Source organism: Acartia tonsa, chromosome 12 (assembly GCF_053477335.1).
Source record: "Acartia tonsa isolate MP-2025a chromosome 12, ASM5347733v1, whole genome shotgun sequence".
NCBI lineage: Eukaryota > Metazoa > Arthropoda > Copepoda > Calanoida > Acartiidae > Acartia > Acartia tonsa.
The window spans coordinates 16,376,706-16,401,332 of NC_137271.1; the positions used below are offsets into that span (position 1 = coordinate 16,376,706).

At 30.8% G+C, this 24,627-nt stretch overlaps 2 protein-coding genes and 1 long non-coding RNA gene across 11 annotated transcripts; all 3 read left to right on the top strand.

Annotated features, from left to right (window-relative positions):
- Positions 1 to 469: 469 nt before the first annotated feature.
- Positions 470 to 8,001, top strand: LOC145334744 (uncharacterized). Of its 8 annotated transcripts, none has more exons than XR_013884941.1 (12): positions 470 to 650; positions 1,071 to 1,160; positions 2,166 to 2,205; positions 2,319 to 2,399; positions 2,572 to 2,654; positions 2,872 to 2,928; positions 3,508 to 3,594; positions 4,047 to 4,128; positions 6,071 to 6,174; positions 6,790 to 6,908; positions 7,384 to 7,665; positions 7,755 to 8,001. XR_013884941.1 is itself a non-coding variant. In XM_080180342.1 (10 exons), exons 1-10 carry the CDS (start codon positions 598 to 600, stop codon positions 6,809 to 6,811), a joined length of 699 nt encoding a protein of 232 aa, XP_080036468.1. In that variant the 5' UTR covers positions 470 to 597; the 3' UTR covers positions 6,812 to 8,001. The 8 variants fall into 8 exon arrangements, 1 of the variants encoding a protein (XP_080036468.1); XR_013884943.1 differs by having other exon boundaries at positions 7,598 to 7,665; XR_013884944.1 differs by having other exon boundaries at positions 7,598 to 7,665; positions 7,773 to 8,001.
- On the top strand, positions 7,998 to 21,829 carry Unc50 (Unc50 RNA binding protein). Of its 2 annotated transcripts, none has more exons than XM_080180340.1 (8): positions 7,998 to 8,113; positions 14,950 to 15,043; positions 15,249 to 15,390; positions 15,734 to 15,854; positions 17,214 to 17,301; positions 18,032 to 18,136; positions 18,505 to 18,620; positions 19,351 to 21,829. In XM_080180340.1, the coding sequence occupies exons 2-8, from the start codon at positions 14,961 to 14,963 to the stop codon at positions 19,494 to 19,496; spliced, it is 801 nt and encodes a 266-aa protein (XP_080036466.1). In that variant the 5' UTR covers positions 7,998 to 8,113; positions 14,950 to 14,960; the 3' UTR covers positions 19,497 to 21,829. The 2 variants fall into 2 exon arrangements, with proteins under 2 accessions (XP_080036466.1, XP_080036467.1); XM_080180341.1 differs by having other exon boundaries at positions 7,999 to 8,113; positions 14,947 to 15,043.
- A 3-nt stretch (positions 21,830 to 21,832) lies between these two features.
- Positions 21,833 to 24,377, top strand: LOC145334746 (uncharacterized). The gene is made up of 2 exons (XR_013884945.1): positions 21,833 to 21,954; positions 24,146 to 24,377. It is a non-coding gene; the product is annotated as an uncharacterized LOC145334746 (long non-coding RNA).
- The last annotated feature ends 250 nt before the right edge of the window (positions 24,378 to 24,627 follow it).

Genomic DNA, 24,627 nt, shown 5'->3' on the forward strand with positions numbered 1-24,627 from the left:
ATGTATAATAACACTTGTTGTACTGTACACATATATTTATTATATTCACAGAGTTTTACTGTTGTAGTAATCGATTTGTGTTATTTTGACGGCATATAAAGTTTTTTTTATCAGTGCACGTCGTTATCTATCGTGTCATAAAAAAATCGTCCGATTTTCATACTGGTTATATTTTGGTTCGTTGATATGAATAGTTATTGAAATGTTTGTTGTTAGGTCCACGTCCTGGTACAGTTGTAGATGTCATCTGTATTCTTTATTAGGTTCTGGGCATACAACTAAAAAAATATCAAATGTGTCTGGTCTTAATGACATTGAAATGATGGAATCAGTGTATCCATAATTTATTTCTGTTGTCGGAAGATTACTTATCTTTCCTAAGAACTCTGACTAGCAACGTACCGTTCTAACTAGGTACACGCCCATTGTATTTGACTGTTCGAAAGGTTATTACTCGTTAATCCATTTTTTGTGGTAATTTTACTTTTTTTTCAGATAAAATCTTGAATAGAACAGCATTTTTACATTTACAGATATAGTCAATAGATTGTGAATGTAGAATGAAAATAAATCTCGAGAACTGTCCAAAGCGTAACAATGCTAATACAAATACAGCGAGAACACTTGCAATTTCTTGCTCTGTTGCTATGGTAGGATTTTTAGAAGAGAGGCTGCTAGCTCTATGAATTGCAATGTGCGTCTGTATGTATTTCCGTATTTCTGAAACGTTTTGAGGGAAACTTAATTTTATCGGCTCCTATAAAAACATTGAAGGCTGAAACTTCTTGTTTCTTTATTTATAAGATTTTTAGCAATGTAGCTACTCTGTTACTTGGATATTTCGTTTAGTCTAATTGTCACGATTGTTGATGCTTCGCTTGGCATGGACACAGAAACCCTTGTTTTATGTAGTAAAGTTACTTAAAAAAAATATTGATGTCTGAAAGTCTTTGTTAGAAACGTTTCAGTGGAAATATCTTATTCTTGTTTGCGTTATAAGATAAATTATTTTTGTTTACGTTCTTTACCTATTCGGTTATAATTTTGAAATGTTGAATTATTTATTTTAGTGTTCCTGCTCAATTGTTCCTAACGAGTTATATGGGGAGCAATGAAGCTTCAAGAACGTATGCCATCAGTAAACTTGTCGGACAGCTCAAGTAAGGAATATAATTAAAAGTAGCTAAAAACCTGCCTAAATGCAGTCCGACCGACATGGGTGTTTTATACTTAATTTGCTCCATATTAATGGGAATTTTGACAAGAAGTTTTAGCATTCTATCTTTTATATAGGAGCCCCAAAACGTTTTAGACAGACGGAGATTACGAATTATAGAATAGCTTTGATACTAATAAATATATTATAGAGTCAGGGGTGTATATTAAGAGATATAAGTTTTCCAGAATTGTAATGTAGGGAGTAGATTTGAAATCTGCATCAAATTTTAAGGATTTTTTATAAAATTCGTTTTTTGTATAATTCTTTATCTAAAAGCGGAAATACATATTAAGTTAATTAATTTTGGCATCCGTGATTGGTGGATTTAAAAAATCTGCGCTCTGATTGGATGTCGTACATCATTCAACCAATTAGAGCGCAGGTAGTTTAAAATCCACCTATCCTATTGGTCAAAATTAATTAACTTAAAATGTATTTCCGCTTTTAGATAAAGAATTTTACAAAAAACGAATTTTATAAAAAATCCTTAAAATTTGATGCAGATTTCAAATCTACTCCCTACATTAAAATTCCGGAAAACTTATATCTCTTAGTGTATATTCTGCACAACATTTTTTTTTTCCCCCTGCTACAAAATCTTTTATTTTTCCCCCCCTAGTTTTTTCTCACCAAGTAGGGGCGAAAATGGAAAAATATTTAAACAACTCTATAATTTATTTACCACACATTTTTTTTAGTTTTTTTTACCAAGGAGGGGGGGGGGGGGGAAATGGAAAAAATGTTTTCAGTTTTCTTAATTTTTACATTTTTTTTCCTCCAACCACTTATTTTTTATTTCCCCCCCCCCCCTGAGCAGGGGATCCCATGTAGAATATACACCCCTGTATAGAGTACTATAACTTGTTACTACATGAATGGTCATTATTTGCTTATTAACTTTTTATCCTAATTTAAATTGCAAGTCAAAGTCAAATTTTTTTTGCAGTGAGTTACGAGAATCTTGGTTACGTATTGATAGTTGGAAGGTAAGATTTACTTAGTACAAGTTTGTTTATTTCTCATTGCTTAATTTAAAAATCAAAATTATTCACTTACAAATGTATTTTAATTACAATCAATTAGGTATGTTTTATTTTAGTCTTGGTGCACAGACAAGTTACGAGAGGGCTTAGAATACAATTTTGGGCTTAGGTTTCAAAGTTATACACCAGATGGGGAGGTAAGTCATATTTATTAAATTCACTAGACTGAAATGGTCTTAAATTTAGAATTATATTTCGGTGAATATACCACTCTTTTTTGAATTTTTTTTTATAGACATAATGTTTACTCAAATTAAATCAGGATACATTTTGATCTTTGAACTATAAACAAATGAATATTTTTTATAGGATCCAAACGGAGAATGTCCGGCAAAAGAAGTATTCAAGTATCGGGATGAAAATGGACATTTTGGACAAAGTCCTGAACCAAGGTAAGTAGTAATATTGTTGTAGTAATAGGCTGTGCTTTATTTGAAAGTTTCATAAAAGTCCTGGGCATACTTGAGACAATTTTGCATCTTAGAGAATATCAAAATGTACAATCTATGTAGTACAATTATTCTGCAATTCAAAGTAAAATGTTCAGAAAGTACATTGCTCAACTTTATTTCTATTAAATATGAAGTAATATCTTAAATATTTTTTTAGGGACACTAGACCACCAAATGTCAAATACAGAGTGGGGCAAGTTATTAAGCATTTAAGGTGATATTATGTAAAAGTTATTAGTGGTATTTGTCTACCACAAAACGTAGGTGTAATAGTTATTTATCGCATCGTTTATAGAAAGCTTTCCGCGGATAATAAAATGAAGAATAGAAAACTAGAAGACTAGATCCAGTTTTGTTAGACCTAAAATTCACAAAAAAACTCAAGTTCAAATCGATTTATTTTGAGAATAGATAGAAATTTTGCCATGATTTGAAATTGTTCACTAAAAGATGTACAACTTGATCACTAAAAAGTAGTTTTGAGTGGTTTACAACCTTTATTTCTTAATGTATCATCAAAAGTATTCTATTTTCTTGTGCTCAGTAGAGTTTTACACCAGAACCATGAAATAAATTGAAATTTAAGAATGAATCAACAGATATTTTTATGCCAAAGCTTCTAAAGAGCTTTTGAGAATTTTGTTTTAATTTTCTTTTTCAAACTTAAATTAAAATGGGGGGGGGGGGGAGGGGTGACGTTTCCCCCTCCTACCTTAAGTGCCCTAAAAAGCTTCTAGGAGGGGCGTATCAGTTAGTACAATAAATATGCTATCATAATCATTTTTAATTTTAGATTTGGTTACAGAGGAGTGATAATTGGTTGGGATGAAACAGCTCGGGCTCCAGAGGCTTGGATTCAAGAAATGCACAAAAATCACAAGTAAATCATATTGTTGCTGTTTCCAAGATCTAAATTTAAAGTAAATTAAAACTTAATATAAACTTATATAACTTTTTTAACCCATAAAGGCAGTATTTTATACCAAGAACTAAGAGGACAATGGGCTGTTATTATACTTGTCCCCAAAATTTTATATCAACGTTTTCATACTCATTGGCTTAACAACTTTGGAGACTTTTATTGAATTTTGATTAGATGGATCAATAAATGGAGTGTCTAAAAATTTCAGCCACCAATTGTATTTAACAGAAGGAAATTTTTTTTGCATCATTGGGGATGTAAATCAATTTATCGGCCATTGTCTCATCCCTAAAGAATGATCCCTGACTTTACCCTGCATTTAAGTTGGGACAACAAGATTGATATATAGTCCATTTTGCTATCCCTGTATCTCTGACTAAAACAGTTTAATTAAAATTATTTCTACCTAGAGAGTGGAGCAGACAACCAAACTATGCAATTTTGGTAGACACACGGGACAGAGCAATTCCTCAGATAACCTACGTACCTCAGGTATAGTTACTTTGTTAAGAAGAACAGCTTGCTCTTCTATACTAATTTACCTATACTTTTTATCCCTGTGTAGGTAAAAAACATTCTATACATCACTCTATATGATTCTCCTTTACAGTTAAGCTTCTCAAAGGTTCTTAGAACACGGTTGGACCCTCAGATGTCAAAACTTTATTTTAGTGTTTGGCCAAAATGACTTAGCAATTGTATTTGTAAGTACGTCTAATAACACCCTTTGCTATTTTTAAAATCCTAGAAAATTGTTTTTGCAAGAAAATTGCATAAATTCGCAACCTTTTTTAGAACCACTACTTAACTCGAGTTTTAAAACTTTTTATATAAAATCCTTTTTACAAAAAATATCAATAATTACTTAAAATTAAACCTGAAACAAAAAAATTCTCATTACACGTGTTAATTTTCATGTTTTAGGTCTTTTTTTGAGGAAAACATAACTTCTCCTTTTTTGACAATAATATATTTTTTTAACAATTCAAAGTAAAATATAATAAAACTTAAACGATTTTTCTTGAATTATCAGTTGAAAATTTCATCAAACATGCAATTTAAGTGATGAAAATTTAATAAAATCATTTTTTGAATGTTTAGAATTACCAATTTTCTACATTTAAAACAAAATGTTAACAAAATTTAAAAACATTCTAACATATAACTTCAAAAATCAATAACATTTTATAAAAAGATGTTTCAAAAAATAAATCATTAAAAGGTATTAAAATGCATTTCAAATTACTTAAAATTAAAACGAGAACATCTTTTTACACTGTATTCTGTGTAGAAGAGTTTAAATGACATGATTAGTGAATGAAATATTTCCTAAACTCATTAAGCCTTTTTGTGACTATATTAAAAATAATTTATTTTGTTTTATATCGTTTTTTTATTCAAATATTTGACAAAATTTTCCCTACGTCAATAAAATAAAGTCAGTTTTTTACTGTTTCCAGGTTTTTCTTTATAATTATAACAATTAAATATAATATAAATCTTCATTATCTTTTATTTGAATTATCATACACATTAAAATGTGAAGTATAAGCTAGAATAGCACTTTTTTCAACGAATATTTTAATGACATTATATCAAAATAATTCCTCTTAAATATCACACAACATCTGATTGGGAAGTATAGCCATTTCCTGGAGGTATAATATTTACAAAAATACCATTAATTCTGTTTTTATCAGAAGTTAATAAAATTGAACAATTCTAAAACAATGGTTGGCTGTCTAGATATTGAGTACACTAAGACTACGGCTCTGTTCTATTGAAATAACGTTGCAAAAAGAGGGGGTCTGAAAGTAATCTACCTAATTTTTTTTAAAGAACCAACAAGTACTGTCAGTATCTTTTTTCTTGTAATCTAGCAGACAATCAAATCATAACACAATTTTCATGATAAAATATTCAGGTTTCTACTTCACATTTTAAAAAATATACTGATCAATAAAATGTTCAAAATTTTACGTTGTACTAATTGAAAAAATATGTTGTAATTCTTATTTTAAAGTTACATTTTTATCCCTGACAAAATCATAGACGACTTTTAAAGGCATCTTATCTAAACTTTCTGAAGAAAAACTTAAAAACGTTAATTAAGTATGAAAACTATTTTCTTCGATTTTTCTGAAGTTATTATCGCATTCTATGGGTTTTTTATTATCATTTACTTATATCGAAAGTGCCAAACATTGTACCCCAACTTATTCATTTAATAAAAAACGAAGCGTGAGAAGTTTTAAAACTATTTTGGGGAGGTTTCGTAGCACCACCCTCGTAAGAGAAATTGCCCTAAGAAAAAAGGATAAATCCCCCAAAATAATTTTTTAATTAAGAATTAAAAGTAAAGAGGCCTCTAGGGGCATAGGCGATAATAAAATCATAAAATGGAACTCATAAACATAAAATGATTTTGTTACAGGAAAACTTGGAAGTAATGCATCACACCAAGGTTTTGCATCCCTCCGTAGAGGATTATTTTGAGAATTTTGATGGATCTCAGTATTTACCAAGGCCCTGGCTTAGGTAGGTTAACATTGTTATTTTGTTCTTTAAATATACCGTGAATATTAACACAGCCAAGTCGCTACAAAGGAGCAATTTGCAAGGGGGCGAAAACGGTCCCCAAGACAGGGGCAAGGTAGTTGTCTGGGTTATACAATATACATCAATACTTATTACATTTCTTTTGATTACTTACGTGAACGTTATGTTTGCTATACATTAGTTTTTCACATTTTTTTAACTAAATAAGTATATGAAAATTTGTAAGCGTGATGCAATTAATCGTAACTTAATTTAATCGTAATGTATAGTATAATCATTTCAAATGGTTACTTTTCTGTTCTTTTAGTCTTCAGCTATTTGTTTCAGATTTCCAATTTTGTTTAATTTTGACAGAATTTTTTTTATTTTTGTGGGGTGTTTTTATTGAGGGGCAAATAGCTTAACCTTTCTCTGGACCAAAACTCAACTTGACTAAAGATATTTTATTTATCTATTCGTTTACAAAATCTTTACATATGAGTGCCACATCATAAGCAACTATTCTACAAGTTTGGTAGTTATTTAGGCATAGATGGGAAGTATTATCTCTTATTCATCCAGAACTAACTAAAATATGTTGTATTTACTATTTAGGTCAATTTACATCCGAGATTGATTTTGTGAAATTGAATTATGGAGAGAGGAATCTTCCAGAACAATATCAACAATTTACACCACTCACCATATGTGATACAAAATTTATTTTTACAAAGGTAGTTCTTACAGTTGTTTAGTTTGGAAGTATTACATATAAAGGGATGGTTCTATTCTAACATATAATGTAGAAATAGGCAACAGGGTTTTAGGCTGTATTAATGCCTCGCCCTTAAACCTTTGTCCTACTTATATTTTGTTAACTGTGTTATATATTAGTTCACTATAGAGACAAAAGCATTAGAGTAAACTTTTACTACTTATCTAGTTTCTGAGAAACTAAGCAAACTAAAGGATGAAAATATTATGAATATGTACCTAGTTACCTATATAATGTGATTTTAAAGTTTCTACTATAGAAAAGTTATAAAAGGTTATACACGGTATCTAGTTCTTTTTGTATAGGTATTTAGCCAAGAAAATGTATCTTACCAGTAACATGGTTTATTTCTTCTCCATGGAACTATCCCTGTTGTTTTAATTCCATAATTCCATCTTTACCTAACGACTTTAATAACAACCTTTTGTTGTGAGATATTATTAAAGTTAAATGAGAGAACGTTATTTTTTTCTGCACTTTTAAGGAACATTTTTTAGGTTGTATTTATTATTGTAAATATAAATATCTAAGCCATTTTTACAAAAAGTCTGAATTATAAATTTCCACATAGATTAATTAATTTCATAATCAAGATTAATAGCCAAGATGTATTAAATATAAATTAATATACTGTGAAAACTTTATTAGGTACCTACTTTTGTAATACATTGATTACTGTGATATGTAAAGTTTGTTTGGATCTAGAGCAGTTCAAGGTAAAATATTCCGATTATCTCCAAAATTAAGGAGCACAGAATTTTCGAGATAATCGATCCCTGAAACATTTTACCATAAACTGCACTAGATCCGTTTGTTTTGATAGATATGTTACCCTACAAGATAAAATTTTAGATTATCTAGACAGGCATTTTGTTTACTTATTTCTCAAGGCAAAAGTATGTGATTATAAATATTATTTTAGATGTCAGTGCTTTAAAAAGGGTTTATTTTTAATTCGTTTAATATAAAAAATATTTGAAAAGATATTTTTATAGTTTGCATATTATTGTATTGTTTAATATATGTATTTTTTTCCTATATCTTATTTCAGATATTAAATTCTAGATATAATGATTAAAATGGTCAATAAATAAATAATTTTTAAATTTTCCAAAATTGAGTGATTGTCAAAAGCTTTAACTTATATTGTGAATCATATAAAAGGCAAATTATTTGTAGAAATCAGTTTGTAAAAGTTAATTTTGATGTTAATTACTCTGACATAATTGCCTTTTAAGAGTGAATTTGTCCATAAAGTTTTTACAAAACAAGGATGACAACATCCATAAAAGCGAAGCTCTGAAACGATATGACAGACGAACATTAACTTTTGTTGAGTGTCAGAACTGAATATACAAAATATGAAAATAAAAGGTTTGACAAAATTATACGTAAATTTGTTGCAAAACTTCATAAATACAGAATTCTGTTTAAGGACATACTGACATTTTTAATACTTTAATATAGAGATGCTTCGCTCATAATATTGTACCTTATTGTAATAGGAATTAGTAATCAAAAAATCAGATCGATCGGATGATTTTATCACATAAAATATTGTTATAAAAAAAGTACAAAAATCAACATGTTTAAAATGGACGTACGGACAGTCTGATAACGATTATAGAGTTGCTACGCTTTCTAAGTCGTACCTAACTACTACAGTAATCACCATGCAAAGTTTAAAATCGATAGGACAATTTTAACATGCCTAAAATAACGAATAAAAGCTTACTATCTCGGACGGACGAACCGACCCTAATTATAGAAAAGCTTCGCTTTTAAAAATCCCCTATTCATTACAGAGCAAGTCAGCCGCGCAGAAGTCTTAAATTGAAACCCGTTTGGATGCCTTAAATTTTTTTTTAAAAGAGGGATTGCCACATTTTGTTCAGGTTTGGACTACCAGCCGATCTTTATGGTAAAAGATTGATTTTCGTTGAGGCTTACAGACGGCTGAAGCGCGACTGCCGAGCCAACATTTACTGTTTTGTAACTTTTAACTTTTCAAACCTACATTCAAAATTCTCCTCTTCATACTAGAACCCACCAATCGATATATTTGAAAAAGGATTCTTACCTTTAGAATAGAAAATATTAAAGAGACCACGATTTTGATTATTTAGATACGTTTTATATGTTTTAATTAGACAATAATAGAATATTATGATGTGAACATTAACTTTAGCTAATTCGACATTAAGATTGTTCTAAAAGAATGCTTTAAGGAGTCTGAAAGTATAATAAATCAGTAATAATTAAATATTATACAATCCTTAAAAGCATAAAGATCACAAAGTAAATTACTAATCACAATAAGAACATATTTATAATCATTACAATTCAGCTATAGACCTTTCACATTAGAACTCAGATGACAATTGAATGTATGTAAATGTGAACAAAGATCAGCTGATGGAAAAACATGGTACGTGTACATAAATATAAAGTCAAATGTCGTCTTTTGTGTTGGAATAACATTATAATGAATTATTAAATTAAACAAATATAATTTTGTTACACTCCCGCAACAAAGATTTCAACACAATAGCGTACATTCCCTTTAAGCAGTTAGGTTATTTAATAAAACCCATACTGTTAATAACACAAATTATAAATATGTACTTTTACAGTTAGGTTATCATAAAACCTCTACTGAAAATAAAATTTGTCATAATTATGTTACTTAGTTAGGTTGTAATAAAACCTGTACTATAATAACATTAAATAACTCATTTTTGCAGTTAGATTTAAAATAAAACCTCTACTGACAAATAGATAGAAATACATTTTTATGGTTATATTGTTTGAAAAAACCTGTACCATAATAATAATAGTGTGAATAACTTAGGAGATTTTCAGTTAGGTATGGAATTCTACCTCTACTGATAAAATTCTCTCAAAATTGTTGAAATACTCTCTGTATCAATCCTCACAATTCATAAAAATAGAATTTTTTAAATAAGGTAATCCTCACAAAATATTTAATGAAACCGTTAACACAATAATTGAATATTATTACAATGAAATTAAAATCACAAAATATAAGTTGATAGGTATTGAAATAAAGTAGATATTTTTTGCAGAATGCAACCAGATGGTGATAAACAAGACATTAATCATCTTGATTCTTGAAATTTTTCCATAGAAACTCTCTGTCCTACACGAGGTTTAAATCCAGGAATGTATATTTCCAAACCTTTTAGGATTTCAGAGTCTGGTGGTTTTCCATGTGAATTGGTTAGACAAAACAATACAGAATAACATGGTCTTTCAGGATTAATCTTATTCATAGATTTACACCCTTTGCATAATAAAATCTTTGGAACAGATTTTATATTTATACATTTACCACCATGACATGAGAGAGATGATTGGAGACAAACAGCACAATGTTTATATATGAAATCCTTCCTATGCTTAACTCTTTCCTGTGTTGAAAGATTGAGGAATTTGGAACACTCATTTACACTGTGATTGTGTCCAGAAATAACACAAGGAAATGATCTCTCACCAGCAATTGGCTGCTTTGGTATGTTAACAGACTTTATCCTTTTGTGATAGGAGATACATGACTCCTCGTCACAATTAGAATACTTTGAAGCAGAATTATCATGCTTTAAAATACGATCATGAATTTTGAACTGAAATCTTACTGTATTCCACAGAACATTAAATGCTATTCTGCCTTTAACATGAATAGAATCCTCTTTAATCATATCCATCTGCTTAAAGAATTTTTTCTTTGCATCAAGAGGCATAAGTTGTAAGAGTTTAAGAAGAAACTCATGTGAGAATATACACATCTCAAAATCCTTTAAAAATTCAGAAGTAGAATCTAGGTATGAATTTATTGTTTCAAGAACTGCTTGAAACTTCCTGTAGTATATAACTGAAACAGCAGGATTAGCATGACTGTCAGGTAAATTTAGATCATGTAAAGGTTGGACAAGATTCATCAAAATAGGTTTAGGATCTCCATATTTGTGAATCATGTAAGATTTGATAGCTTTATAATCATGCCTGTATCTTGTGACTTCTTCTTGATGAGTTTTAACAAGATACTTGGAATACAAAAAGTCAGCTTTTTCAGCAGAATAATCAAAGTCAAAAGTTAAAGCCTCAAATTCATGAAAGAATCTATAAATGTCAATATTAGGATCTGTAGAGAATTTACTCAAATTACCATACAATTTTTGGCATTGAGATTTCTTGAAGAGTTCCTTAGACATGAAGAGATGTCTAATATCAATAGTCCAATCAATTGCATTCTTTACTACTTCAGCAGCAGATAGAGCTAACTTAGCATCATGAAATTTGAAAGTGATGTAGTCTCTAAGAGAATGCTGCAGTGAAGATATTTGCCTATCTACAACAGGAACATGGCCATTGTGCAAATAGACCAAATAAGAATGAGACAAATCCTTACTAGGAGTAGCAATTAAAATCTTGGAAAGAGAATGCATCTCATCATTCAGAACTTTATCAACAATATCAACCTTCTTTCTTTCATTATCCAGAGTTGGATTGTCAGTTGGAATGATGTTTTCAATATGACCAGAACAAGAACTATTGTCTACAGAGAATGAAGACTGATCCTGAACTTTAGGTATAGAATAAGAAACATTACTGCAAGAAATTACAGAATCCAAACCTTCAAACTTAGCAATATAATCATGAAGCTCATGTGAGTTTTGTATTATGTTGGTGGGAATGACATTTACCTCTAAGGAATCAACTGCATTACTGCTATCACTGTCAGCTGAAACATCCAGTTGAGTGTTCTTAGTAAGATAGAGAAAAAGAGTATTAGGACAGCTAACAAGCCACTCAAGTTTACTTTCCTCAGTCTGAAGAATCAATGCACAACATTTTTTAATATGTGCAATGGATTTCATATTAAATGCTAATGCTTGAGCTAAATGTAACCTTACATTTAAATCTTGGTAGCACAGAAAATGGCTATTCAAATGAGAAGAATTTGAATAAACACTGCCATATATTTCTAGTCTAGAAATCAGTTTTTTAGCATTGGCAAGAAACAAGTCCAATTCAGTAATAGTACAATTATCATTCAAGTCTGGAAGTGAAAGGTCAGAACTTGAAGCACCTGAATTACTCAATGAACATGTGCTGCTATAACCTGATTCAGATTCTTCAGGTATTAAGGGTAAAAAACTCAAATTTTTATATGACAACATGATTCAGTTATGATTATGCTTGAATAGGCAATTATTGAGAATGAAGATTCAGAATTAAATATTCAACAAAAACTGAACAAAGTATTTGATTAGGTAGTACAAGACTCCTTTATCAAAATACTTTGTGCCACAAAATTTCTTGCAATATAATTGTAATCTGTACTGATAAAACAGAACTCTCCTTAAAAAGACAAGGAAAACAAGAAAAGAAAGTTTTGTATCTGATACACACAAACTTTAACTCAATACAAAATAGTTAATCATACACACCAATAGTGTACGCTTAAATTATGATAGTGAATGATTTTAGGAATATATGTAATAACTTGGTAAGAAAAATGAGTATGAATGGATTTTTCCTTTCTCAGATATTCTTTATGTCAGAAATTACAATGACAAGGATGACAACATCCATAAGTAGTATGAAAGTAAATGTTTAAAAGTAAACAATTACAATATTTCAATAGTTTTTATTACATCAATTAAACTGTGAACTTCAATCACATAGCTAATTCTTGTAAACATACAAGTCAGAAAATATTTCAGCCTTTGATTTTGTCACAACAATTGAATAGGGAGACACGCCCGTTATAAGAAGGCTCCACCCCTAGAAATTAGGTAAGTAGACTTGAAGAACTCCACACTTAAGAAATAAAGAGGGAGAAGAAATGCTATGCCTTTTATCTATATTGGGTTGGAGATTTTATGAATATGATATTACCAAACTATTTGGTCTTTGCCTAACAAAGCAAATAATAAATAATTTGGGAGGTACTTTAAACCATGTATTTTCCACTATGAAGTAGAAGATAATAACAATAATAATGATTACAAACTATCTTACACAAACCATTAAATCATATGATAGTTAAATTTATGAATAATAATTGGAAAAGATATATTTCCCCTATTATATATTCAATACTTAAAACTATGTTTCGGATAAATCAATAACTATATATAAGCTATAATGTAATATTTCCTTGACTCCACCTATAAGTGAAAAGAAAAGTGGAGGGGAAATAAAGAGAAGTGTGTTACCACAATTAGCTCCGCCTATTTATGTTAAAGAGGGTAGGAGAATGTGAAAAGGGGGTACAAACCCTTTTAAATGAAATACCTTTTTTTTATTAAAGGGGAGGAGTAGTAAACCCCTTGGAGTATGTTACTAAGTAACGATGTAACAAAATGAGCACACAGAACCAGATAGCAACAAGGGTATACCTGTGCCTAAAGTACAAGATTGAGTAACTAACCTTGTTACCCTGTTATCAACAATTGAACAGGGAGGAACATCAAGAGTTGGAATATTTATTTAGAGTATGAAAAATTATTCTTTGAAAGAATTTTTATCTATGAAAGATAAAAGTTTCATAAATGAGGACACAAGAGCCCTGATAAATACTCTGAAATCACAAATAGTCTTCCTTTTGATAAGTAAAAGGAAGAAGGTTGTATTCTACACTTTAAGGTAGAGATATTTACAAAGAAAAACAGTATATATTTAAAGTGTACAAAACCTTTCAATAGATTATCCCTTTTCTATAACACAAAAAGGGGATGAAAGGGAGGCAGGAATGGGTTGTAATAAAACCCCTTTCCGAAAGAAATTAACTTCCACCCTGAGAAGGAAGGGGAAGAGGAGAAATGGATTAAGACTAACCCTTTTCTTTGAATTTTAATCCCTAAGTTACTACACTATAATAACTGTAGTAGGGATTAGAGGTACTCTAATGAGCTTTGAAAGTTTGGTGGTTTTATTAACAATGGATTTATGTACTACAGTACTATTAACACTAACCTGATATGTTATGTAACAAGTAACATAAGAACTCACCACTGTATAACAACACCAATTAGCAGTACATTTTAATTCACTTGTTGAAAAAATTAAGTTGAAATTAAATGCCTTGCCTTTGAAAGAAAAAATTGAATTAACGTAAACAACACGCAAACGTTTTTTAATGAAAATCGCTAATAAAATCTTTTAGAACTGAAAAAGGATTCTTACCTTTAGAATAGAAAATATTAAAGAGACCACGATTTTGATTATTTAGATACGTTTTATATGTTTTAATTAGACAATAATAGAATATTATGATGTGAACATTAACTTTAGCTAATTCGACATTAAGATTGTTCTAAAAGAATGCTTTAAGGAGTCTGAAAGTATAATAAATCAGTAATAATTAAATATTATACAATCCTTAAAAGCATAAAGATCACAAAGTAAATTACTAATCACAATAAGAACATATTTATAATCATTACAATTCAGCTATAGACCTTTCACATTAGAACTCAGATGACAATTGAATGTATGTAAATGTGAACAAAGATCAGCTGATGGAAAAACATGGTACGTGTACATAAATATAAAGTCAAATGTCGTCTTTTGTGTTGGAATAACATTATAATGAATTATTAAATTAAACAAATATAATTTTGTTACAATATTATTACTTGGATGTTGCACCAGATTTTCATTTACTCTGACAAAGGAATGCTCACAGCTGGCTAATAAAACTTTCCTCCCTTTACCCTTATTCCCTGAATGAACATACCAATAAATGAGGTCCATATCAGCAGCAAGCTAAATTGATGATAAGTTTTCCCTGTCATGATATCCTAAAACCATTTACCCACATACCCTTGATGTAAACTAAATAACACTTTTATTCAAGTAGAAATTTCAAATCTTAGTATTTGATGAAATGGGAGCATTACGTCAAAAATAAGCATTTCCTCGTTTTAAAGCTTAAATTTCAGTACATATCACAAATAATTTATCACAAGAAGAAAGAGAAATAATGTCAAGTTTCACACGAGTGTCTAGTCCCGGCAGTAACTACAGCCGTGTCAAGAGTCCACTGCCGATGCCAGCAACTACAAGGTAAATGTTTCGAAAAAGAAAGGAAAAATTCCTACGGTTTACGAATCGATATATAATTACATTAGGATGTTGCACCAGATTTTCAAAGTGATATTCACAGCTGGATAAAAAACGATATCCATTCTAAACACAAAATGAAACAGATTTTGACCATTAAGGATGTTGAAAAGTAAGTACCTACTAACCTACGATTTTTATGCCTTAGGTATGGATGTACGTCTGCTGCCAACAAATTCTACAAGTACGTCCGTCGTATTTTCCTGTTCAAACAAATGGACTTTGAATTTGCACTGTGGCAACAAGTAAACCTGTTCTACAAGCCTCAACAAGTCTACAGAAATTTTCAGGCATTAAATGAAAAAGAATTTAAAACGTGAAAAACCTTTAAAAAGTACATAAGGAACAAAGTGTCAGACATTTCATTGGGTTAATGGATTTTTTTTCGCTTCTACCCTCTTACCCTGGTATTCTACGCCCCTAGAGGCCTCTAGGGCATTTCAGGGAAGAGAAGGGAGGAGTTGTAAGTCAGCCCTCCATTTTCAATAAGATTTTTGGGTGAGTAGTTTTTTCAATGGGCGATTTCACAAAGGAGGGTAAAGGTACCCAGACCGAAAATAGTTATGAATGTTGTAGTATAACCGAAGGTTAAAGTGATAATAAAATAGCATTTTTATTTGATGATTGTGTCAGTACCGCAAAGAGACCAAATCTCAGTTTGCCCGAGATGATCCCGCATTCCTGATCCTGCTGGCCGCATGGCTCATTGTCTCTTCCGCAGGATTTTCCATCTCTCTGGGAATCAACTTTATAGGTAAAATTCAAGGAAGGAGGGGACATTGAGCTGTTTATTCCACTAGTCCCCAAAGTTTTATAAAAACGATTTTTTATTCGTTGGCTTAACAACTCGAGAGACTATATTGAATTTTGATTGGATTTTTCATTAAATTGTGTGTCCAAACATTTTAACCACTAATTGTAATCTACAGAAGGCGTAATTTTGTGTATCATCATTAGGGATGTTCATCAATTCATCATTGTCTTATCCCTTCAGATCCCTGAAATACTAACCTACGACAAGAAAGCTTGAAGTGTAATGACCCAATGCGTTCTCTAGGTGTTTGGCTTGTGGCTTATTGTGCTATATTAGATTAAAGACTTTGTAGTGCTTGACATTAAAACATATATACTAATAGCTCATTAAAGGAAGCCTGCAAGAAATACCACGCTTTAACTGCTGAAAGACTGCCACAAGTAGACCAAATACCCCAAATTTGAAGCCTTCAGCTTCTATAACAAAAAAGTTCTAGGCATTTTAAAATGACATTTTATGTACAATGAAAATTTTGAAAGAATTTCAAAGCTTATGTTAAAAACTTTGAAATTAAACTATGTGGTCTAGAAACAAAATTATAAGCTTATTTTTGTCATAAATTTAGGTTTCCAGTAACTAATTATATCTTTACAATAAAAATACCCATTTTTATAGTCAAAATCATTTTAAAAAATTAAGTTTTACTTGCGTTGTACCGAATATACTGTAGCCAATCAGAAGGCTGAATCAGCTTAACAACCAATCACAGCTAAGCTTGTATTAGTTTACCCCTTTGTTTCCGCTATGATTTTCGTTTAAAAATGCAATTTAAATCGAATTTTTTTCATAGATTTTGACTATGAAATGTGGTGTTTTTATTGTAAAAATGTAATCAGTTACAGGCAATCTAAGTTTCTGACAAAGATAAGGTTATAATTTTGTGTCTAGGCGACGTAATTTAATATTGTTTTTTCTTTTATGAGCATTGGAAATCTTTCAAAAATTCCATTGTACAGAAAATGCTATTTTGAAATGCCTAGAACTTTTTTAATATTGAAGCTGAAGGCTTTAAATTTGGGGTATTGGGTCTTCTTGTGGCAGTCTTTCAGAAGTTAAAGCGTGTTATTTCTTGCAGGCGTCCTTTAACAAGCGCAATTGATTTTTTTATTTTTAGACATAGGAAATATTAGGTACAATTGTGGTAAAGATTATTGTTTATCTGCCATTGATCTATCACTGTATGTAATATGTATCCTTTGTTGTTCTAATGCTTAGGGTATTAATCAGTAGAAATTATTTTTGTACCTTTGGTGCAGATAAAGAAGGAAAAAAATACTTTGCTAGAGAATGTTTTTTTAGGGTACCTAAAGTTTCTGATCTATGTGATATTTGTTGATTTAATTGGAGTTGGAATGGTCATTTCTACAATCCTCTGGTATATCAGTAACAGGAAAGAATATAATATTTATGGACTAAAAATATAGAAAATTATGAAAATGTAAGCAAAGTAAATTAAACAGTTACTATTCTTAATATTTTTTGTCTAGTTTTTTTATGCTTTTATTTAATTAGGTACCTATCCTTTTTAATTTTCTCTTTCACATAAAATTCAGGGGTGTATATTCTGCATGGGATCCCCGGCTCAGAGGGGGGGGGGGGGGGGGTGGGAAATAAAAAATAAGTGGTTGGAGGGAAAAAAAATGTAAAAATTAAGAAAACTGAAAACATTTTTTCCATTTCGCCCCCCTCCTTGGTTAAAAAAACTAAAAAAATGTGTGGTAGGAGGGATAAAATAAATAAAATATAGAGTTCTTAAAATATTTTTCTATTTTCCCCCAACTTTTTAAGAAAAATCTAGGGGGGAAAAAAAATAAAAAATTTTGTAGCAGGGGAAAAAAAATAAATCTTGTGCAGAATATACACCCCTGATAAAATTTAAAAAATTAGGTATTGATTTTAATTCATTTACTAATATAAGATGAATATTACTATTGCAAATGACTGGATTTATTACTGCTTGGATCTTAGTCCAGATTATTAAGTTCGCTAATAACGTGAAACTTGTAGCGGGCTAAAATAACTATAGGAAATTTTCCCCTCTCATAATATTCACGTATATTCTACATCTATTTTAAAATATAAACATTATTTTGTTCATAAATATTATATGCTCAACCCAGGTTTCTACTTAAGCCAGCCTTCAAGGACAGAGATGTTGAATGGGGCTTCAGTTTTGATGTTCATCTCAACGCCTTTCTACCCCTCCTCATTATTCTACACTTTTTACAGGGATATATTTTCATTTTTTTGATGATGAAGCTAAGCAATCCATTTAGTTAGTGGACATTAGGCTGTTTATTACGCTGTCCCCAAAGTCTTATCATAACGTTTTCTTATTCGTTGGCTTAACAACCTTGGGAACTTTGATTTTGTATTTTGATTGGTTGGTTTATTTAGTTGAGCGTTAAAACGTTTTAATCACTAATTTTAATCTACAGAAGGGATATTTTGTGTATCATCATAAGGGATGTACATCAATTTATCAGCTATTGTCTATCCTTTTGATTCCTCACTACAATACCTCCTCACATCCTCTCCCCCGAGTAATGGTTGTGCTTTGTTGTCCCATCAAAAATAATGTATATTGGCATTTACAGATTTTTATCTACCACATCTTCATAGAGCGAGACTGGTTTGTATCTACCTGGTTTGGTAATACTCTATGGTTGATTGCTCTGGGATATTATATCTACATCACTTTTCTAGGCATACAGTATTAAATATTAGATTTATAACAAGAATGGTTACATCCAATAAAAGCTAAAATATTTATTAATAATTCAAGCTTTCAAAACTATGGAAGTACCTATGCAATGGATTTAAAAAAAAACACAGTTAAAGTAAAAAGTGTGTATTTTTCTGTATCTATTTAAAATGAAAGGTTAAAAAGAGCTAGGATTTATATGATAGACTTGTAGAATAGCTACGCTGGTACAGATTTACTAAAAAGAAGGAAGAACTATTTTGTAGTTGAAATTAAAGGAAGCGTGTAGGAATTATAGCGCTATAAGTGTTGAAAGACTGCCACAAGTAGATTCAATACCCCAAATTTCAAATTTGAAGCCCAGTTTTAATAACAAAAAGTTATAAGTATCTTCAAATGACAACATGACAAAGTTTAGATTAATTAGGAAATCAGAATTTTTTTTTCCATATTTAAATACTTGACTGTCGGATATAGTTGAAAGATTTAACAAAAGATTTTTTTGCCTTTTTAAAAAAAGTATCTTGTGTTCACTTCTTCCACTAATTCAAAAGTATTTTTCAATGCTTTCTCGTCATTTCTAATTTAAATTTTGCATAATCACACTCTATTACAATGATAATTTTTTGTCTAAGAAAGTTAGGGTAAAACAGTAATTTTCAGTCAAATCAGTAAGCCTAACTAAACACTTACCTCTCTTTAATACTAATGCTTACTATTGTATGACGCTAGGATACAAATCCTTGGATATCCTGCAGCGGACCCACGTGTTCTTGTATCCTCTCACTGTCCTCGCCATTTTCTACATATTCACCCTCGCATTCAACTGGAACCTGTCCCGCAGCCTCATGTTCTTCTACAAGAACAGGGTTTTGTAATGCGCCAAAGTGTATTTGTATCTTCCTTGTTTTTAACCAAAAGTTAATTGCTTTAAAGGGGTCTACTCACGAATGAGATGCTAGGAGTTTGTTACTTTCTTTAGTTAATTCATAAATACATAATTTACCTCTTACAATTTTATGTAAGATATTACCTATTAAGGGAACTGTAAAAGTTTTTATTTGTTTTTTAATTAGCTTAGCTGTTCATGAATAGTCCTCTTTAAAAGCATCCAATTAATCATTTTAAAAATACTTCTTAAAATGTATTTTAATGAAAATTTGTTAAGTTATGCAATATTATTTTGTTAGTTAACCAATATAATATCTTTTAACATAATGTATTTTAATTACATTTACCTAGATCAAGTCATAAATGCAAAAAAGGTAAATTTTTCTTTAAAAATGAAGGCCGGTAGCTTACCTCACAGGCTATAATTACACAGAATAGGGCCTATAAATAATCTAGAATAGTTAAGACTCAGTAAAGTTAATAAAGTGCGCAGTTCAACTAAAGATACAACAAGACTTTCGCGCGTTTTCCTTAGCCGTGTGTTGATAATTTGTCAGGGGCGTCGAAAATAAGATTTTTCTTCATATTTAAGACTTGATCCACTGCTATGTAAAACTATAAATAATGTGATAATCAATAAATGGTAATGTAAATTATTCTCATATAATATGATTGGTTAATAGTGTGCTCATTTTAGTTTATTTAACAACTTTCATATTATTTTTTACGAGAAAAAAATAGGTATAAATTTTGGTCCTCAGTTATTTTAAGCTTCTACTTACGTTGAATGTAAAATTTCAATCCAGTTTTTAAATTTTTCAAAGTTTGCAATAAGATTGAAAGATGTTTTTTTGGTTTATTCAGTTTGGTTTATGTTTCATTTCTTATTGTTCCAAACCTACAAATATACTTATAATAAAGTAACATGATTTGCGTGTTTGCACTTAAGGATCTCGCTAACCAATAAACCGATATGGTTCTCCTTTACAGGGTAGCTTCTCATAGATTCTGGGAATGTTTATAACTAGAAATCGTCCCTAGAAAAAAATACCCCCAAAAAATATTTTTTTTTAACTTTTTCTTTTAAAACTACAATTAAAATTTGGGGGGAAGCGATTCCCCCCTCCCCCTTTAAAGGGCCTTTATAGGCCTATTGGGGCAAGGCCGCTAGAATCCTTTTCAGTATTAAATTGACTAAATCAAAATAAAAACATAAACCTAACTGTAGAAACTAGGGTTAGCAATCAGTCTAATTTTTGGACAGGATTCAGATTCTTACAATAATCCGTCCAAAAATGAAACGGATTCTTATTTTTTGACGGATTCAGGATTCTAGATTCAAATTCTATTTTAAAAGGCTTTTATAAAAAATAAATTAAGGGATTAAATTTTGCCGGTTATTGGGAAAACTCTAAAGCTGCGTTTTTTCATATTTTAAAAAAACCCAAGACGCTAATTTTAGCCTTACAATTAAGAATCCGAATCCGCTATTAAAAAACAGATTCGGATTCTGGATTCCAAAATTGGGCGGATTCCGGATTCGGATTGCCAACCTTAGTAGAAACTGTTGTCATGTAAGATTCACACAGGTTTATTTTGTTTATAATTTCAGCACTGTTTATTATTTATGTGATAAAGTATGATTATTGATATTAATAAGTTAATTTTCTGGACTAGATGAATTTAAATCCATTTGAAGAATAGAACAGGCAAATAGTCCCACATTTTTAATCATTAGGTTATATTTTTACGATTGGTTACATACCTATAGCATGAGCTATATGAACATGTCTTGGACCCTTTTCCGATTTTGTATTTGGTCTTAAAAATTAGTAATAGCATTGGAGATATATAAAGAAAACAATTTGCTAGGAAATGAAAAGGGTCTTCAGCACTTGGGAAAGGTAGTTGTCTGGATTATAACCTATACTTATCTATTTATTGGTCAGACATCAAACTTTGTTTGTTCTGTTCTATAACATGTTTATCAGATTACACATCTATGTCCTTTATATTTTAGTTACAGAATATATTCATAAATACCTACATATGTAATATTAATAAACTAGTGCTACCTCTTTTTTTCATTAGTTAAGTTTTCAACTTAAAAGCTTTTAAATATCTGTAGTTATTCGAATTTTTATAAAATTTTGGTGGAGGTTTTGAAGGTAAAAGGGAGTTTTTGGGGTGTGTATATTTCATTTAAGTATTAAGAATACCGTTATTCGTGTACAAAATAGGAAGATCCAATTGTAAAAGGTAGGTACATACATACTTAGATAATTGTAATATTTGTATTTTAACTAAAAATGGTTTCAGATAAGTGCTCTTGTAGATTTGAAGATGGCAGATGATTACCATGATGTTGAGATAGATTATGATGATCTAATAAATTCATGTCTGAAGTATGTGAAAAATGATTTTAGTAGGGAGACGGCTGAACAGGTTTGTTCGAGATTTTAAATCAATTTAAACTCCCATTCTTCGGTGTGTAAATATATACAATTTATTTAAATGATAAAAAGTGGGAGAGGAGGGGGTGGGGTAGTGCTCGACAGGTTCTTTTTTTTTGGCGAAAGCACCAATATTTTTTAAGAACTCATGACTAGATAACAGTAACAGTAACAAGCCCTTTTCACTCCGCAGGGGTAGCATAGGCCGCTGACAATTTGTCAGTGTTTCTGTAACAATGTGGCTTTTTTATGGATGTGGGATAGAGTTGTCAGCCCTAAGCCCTATGATTGCGGTGTAAAGCGTCCATTTGCCCATCAGACAACCAACCCTTTGATTGCACGACTTTTGTCTGAGAAGTTCTAACTGCATGGAAGTGAGTTGCGCCTTTTTTGGGCCAAGGCATTCCCTCTACTCTAACTATTTATGTCGAGCACCTGACATAGCAGCAGTAGGAACCACTTTTAACGTCTTTAGTTATGACGCGGTGTCGGACCGAGATTCGAACCAATCACCTTCCCGACGACGAGCGGATGCGCTACGTATTGTGCCACGGTCGCGGGTAGATAGATAGATATAATTCTTTTCAATCTCATATATTAGATGTCTCATTCATATAAATGTGAACATTCTAGTCCAATCACCGATAGGGATTGAATTTATGCGGGGAAGGTAGTTTTTTCTTTTCTTTTTCTTATCATTAACAGAATGTCCGTACGTCCAATTTAAACATGTCGATTTTTTACTTTTTTAACAACAAATTTTCATGTGATCTAATCATCTGATTGATCTGATTTTTGGGATGTTAATTCCTGGGACAACAAAGTATAATGTTATAAGCGAAGCAACTCTATAATCAAGTCCTAAAAATGTAAGTATGTCCATAAACATTATCCTGTATCCAGCAGTTTTTCAACAAATTTACTTACAGTTTTGGTTCGACTCTTATACATTTATATTCTGATTATTCAGTTCTGACACTATACAAATGTTAATGTCCGTTTGTCCTACCGTTTCAGTGCTTCGCTTTTATGGATGTTGTCACCCTTTCCATTAAAACTTAGAATATTTTTTTTTAGTTTTAGAAATTTAGTTATTTGATATTTGGTTCGAAAATAACAAGGATGACAGCAGCGATAAATAGCGAAATTTACAACCATTAACATCAGACTGACAGACAAAACAACATTACACTACATACAGCCAAAATCATATAACATCATTTTTGTACGGTATATATAATATAGGTTTCTAGTAATACCATTCAATGTGGTATATAAATATCATGTTAAAACATTTTATAACAATTGACGACTTAAAAATTTTGGAATTCAATAGGAAAATTATTTGAAAAAGAATTACTTTCATATTAAATTTTGCGAATTTTCAAACGAGGATTAAAAACAATGGATCTATTCTAACTAGGGTTGGCAATCCGGATCCGGAATCCAGAATCCGGAATCTGCCCAATTTTTGGGCCAATTTTGGAATCCGAATCCGGATCCAGAATTTGTTTTTTAATAGCGGATTCCGGATTCTTAATTGGTAGGCTAAAATTAGCGTCTTGAGTTTTTTCTTTCAACTCCAAGAGCTCAGATTGGACAGTCAACGATCACGTGATGAGCTTGTACTCCACTCATTGTCAACTAAGCCCTGTACAGTGGTCACATCACATCAAAATATATTTATTTTCATTTCACAGCTTTTCATGCTTCATTTATTTTTTTTAAAGCCTTTTAAAATTTTGCTAGAATCCGGAATCCGCCAAAAATAAGAATTTGGAATCCGCAAAGAATCCGCTACTTTTTTTGACGGTTTCTTTTAAGAATCCGGAATCCAAATCCGGCCCAAAAATTCGACGGATTGCCATCACTAATTCTAACACACATATATTTAAAGTTCATGCTCCCCGATGGTTTCTTTAAAAAAGTTTACTTACAATTTTGTTTCGTTCGACTTTTATAGGTACATTTATTTTCTGATTATTCAGTTCTGACACTTTTCAAGTGTTAATGTTCGTTTGTTCTAACGTTTCAGAACTTTGCTTTTATAGATGTTGTCATCCATGTTTTCTATTGATTTGAAAGTAAGAGGAGGTGGGTTATTATTCTATAACAAGGTATCTTTAATAGCGCCATTTTATCTTTTTCTACCCTATCCTACTTTTATTGTAAAATGTTTGAAGGTACTTAGTGGGATTATTCCAATATTGAAAGAGGATGACGAGTATGGAAACTTCAGCAAAGCCATCTCTAGGATTGTTCTCAAATATTACCTAATAAAACTACATGAAGAAATATAAAATACTAGCGGCTTCGCCCATAGCCTTTAGGAGCGTCGCCCCAAGAGATATTGGGAAGTCTCCCAACCCCGCTTATTTGTTTTAGTGCACAAAATAAAAAAAGATTTTTGGGGATTTTTTTTTGGGGGGGGGGGATGTCCAACACCAATAAGTAAATAACTAAAATCACCTCAGGACCATTAGGTAAATTTTCTGAAGAGTAGAACCCATCGATTATCAGGACCTTAAGCTTCAGACTGACATCGTTCTACTTTGTATTATAGATATGGGGACTTTTATTGAATTCTGATTGGTTGTCATTTGGTTCAGTATCCAAACGTTTCAACCACTAATTGTAATCTACAGAGGCTAATTCTTGGGGATTT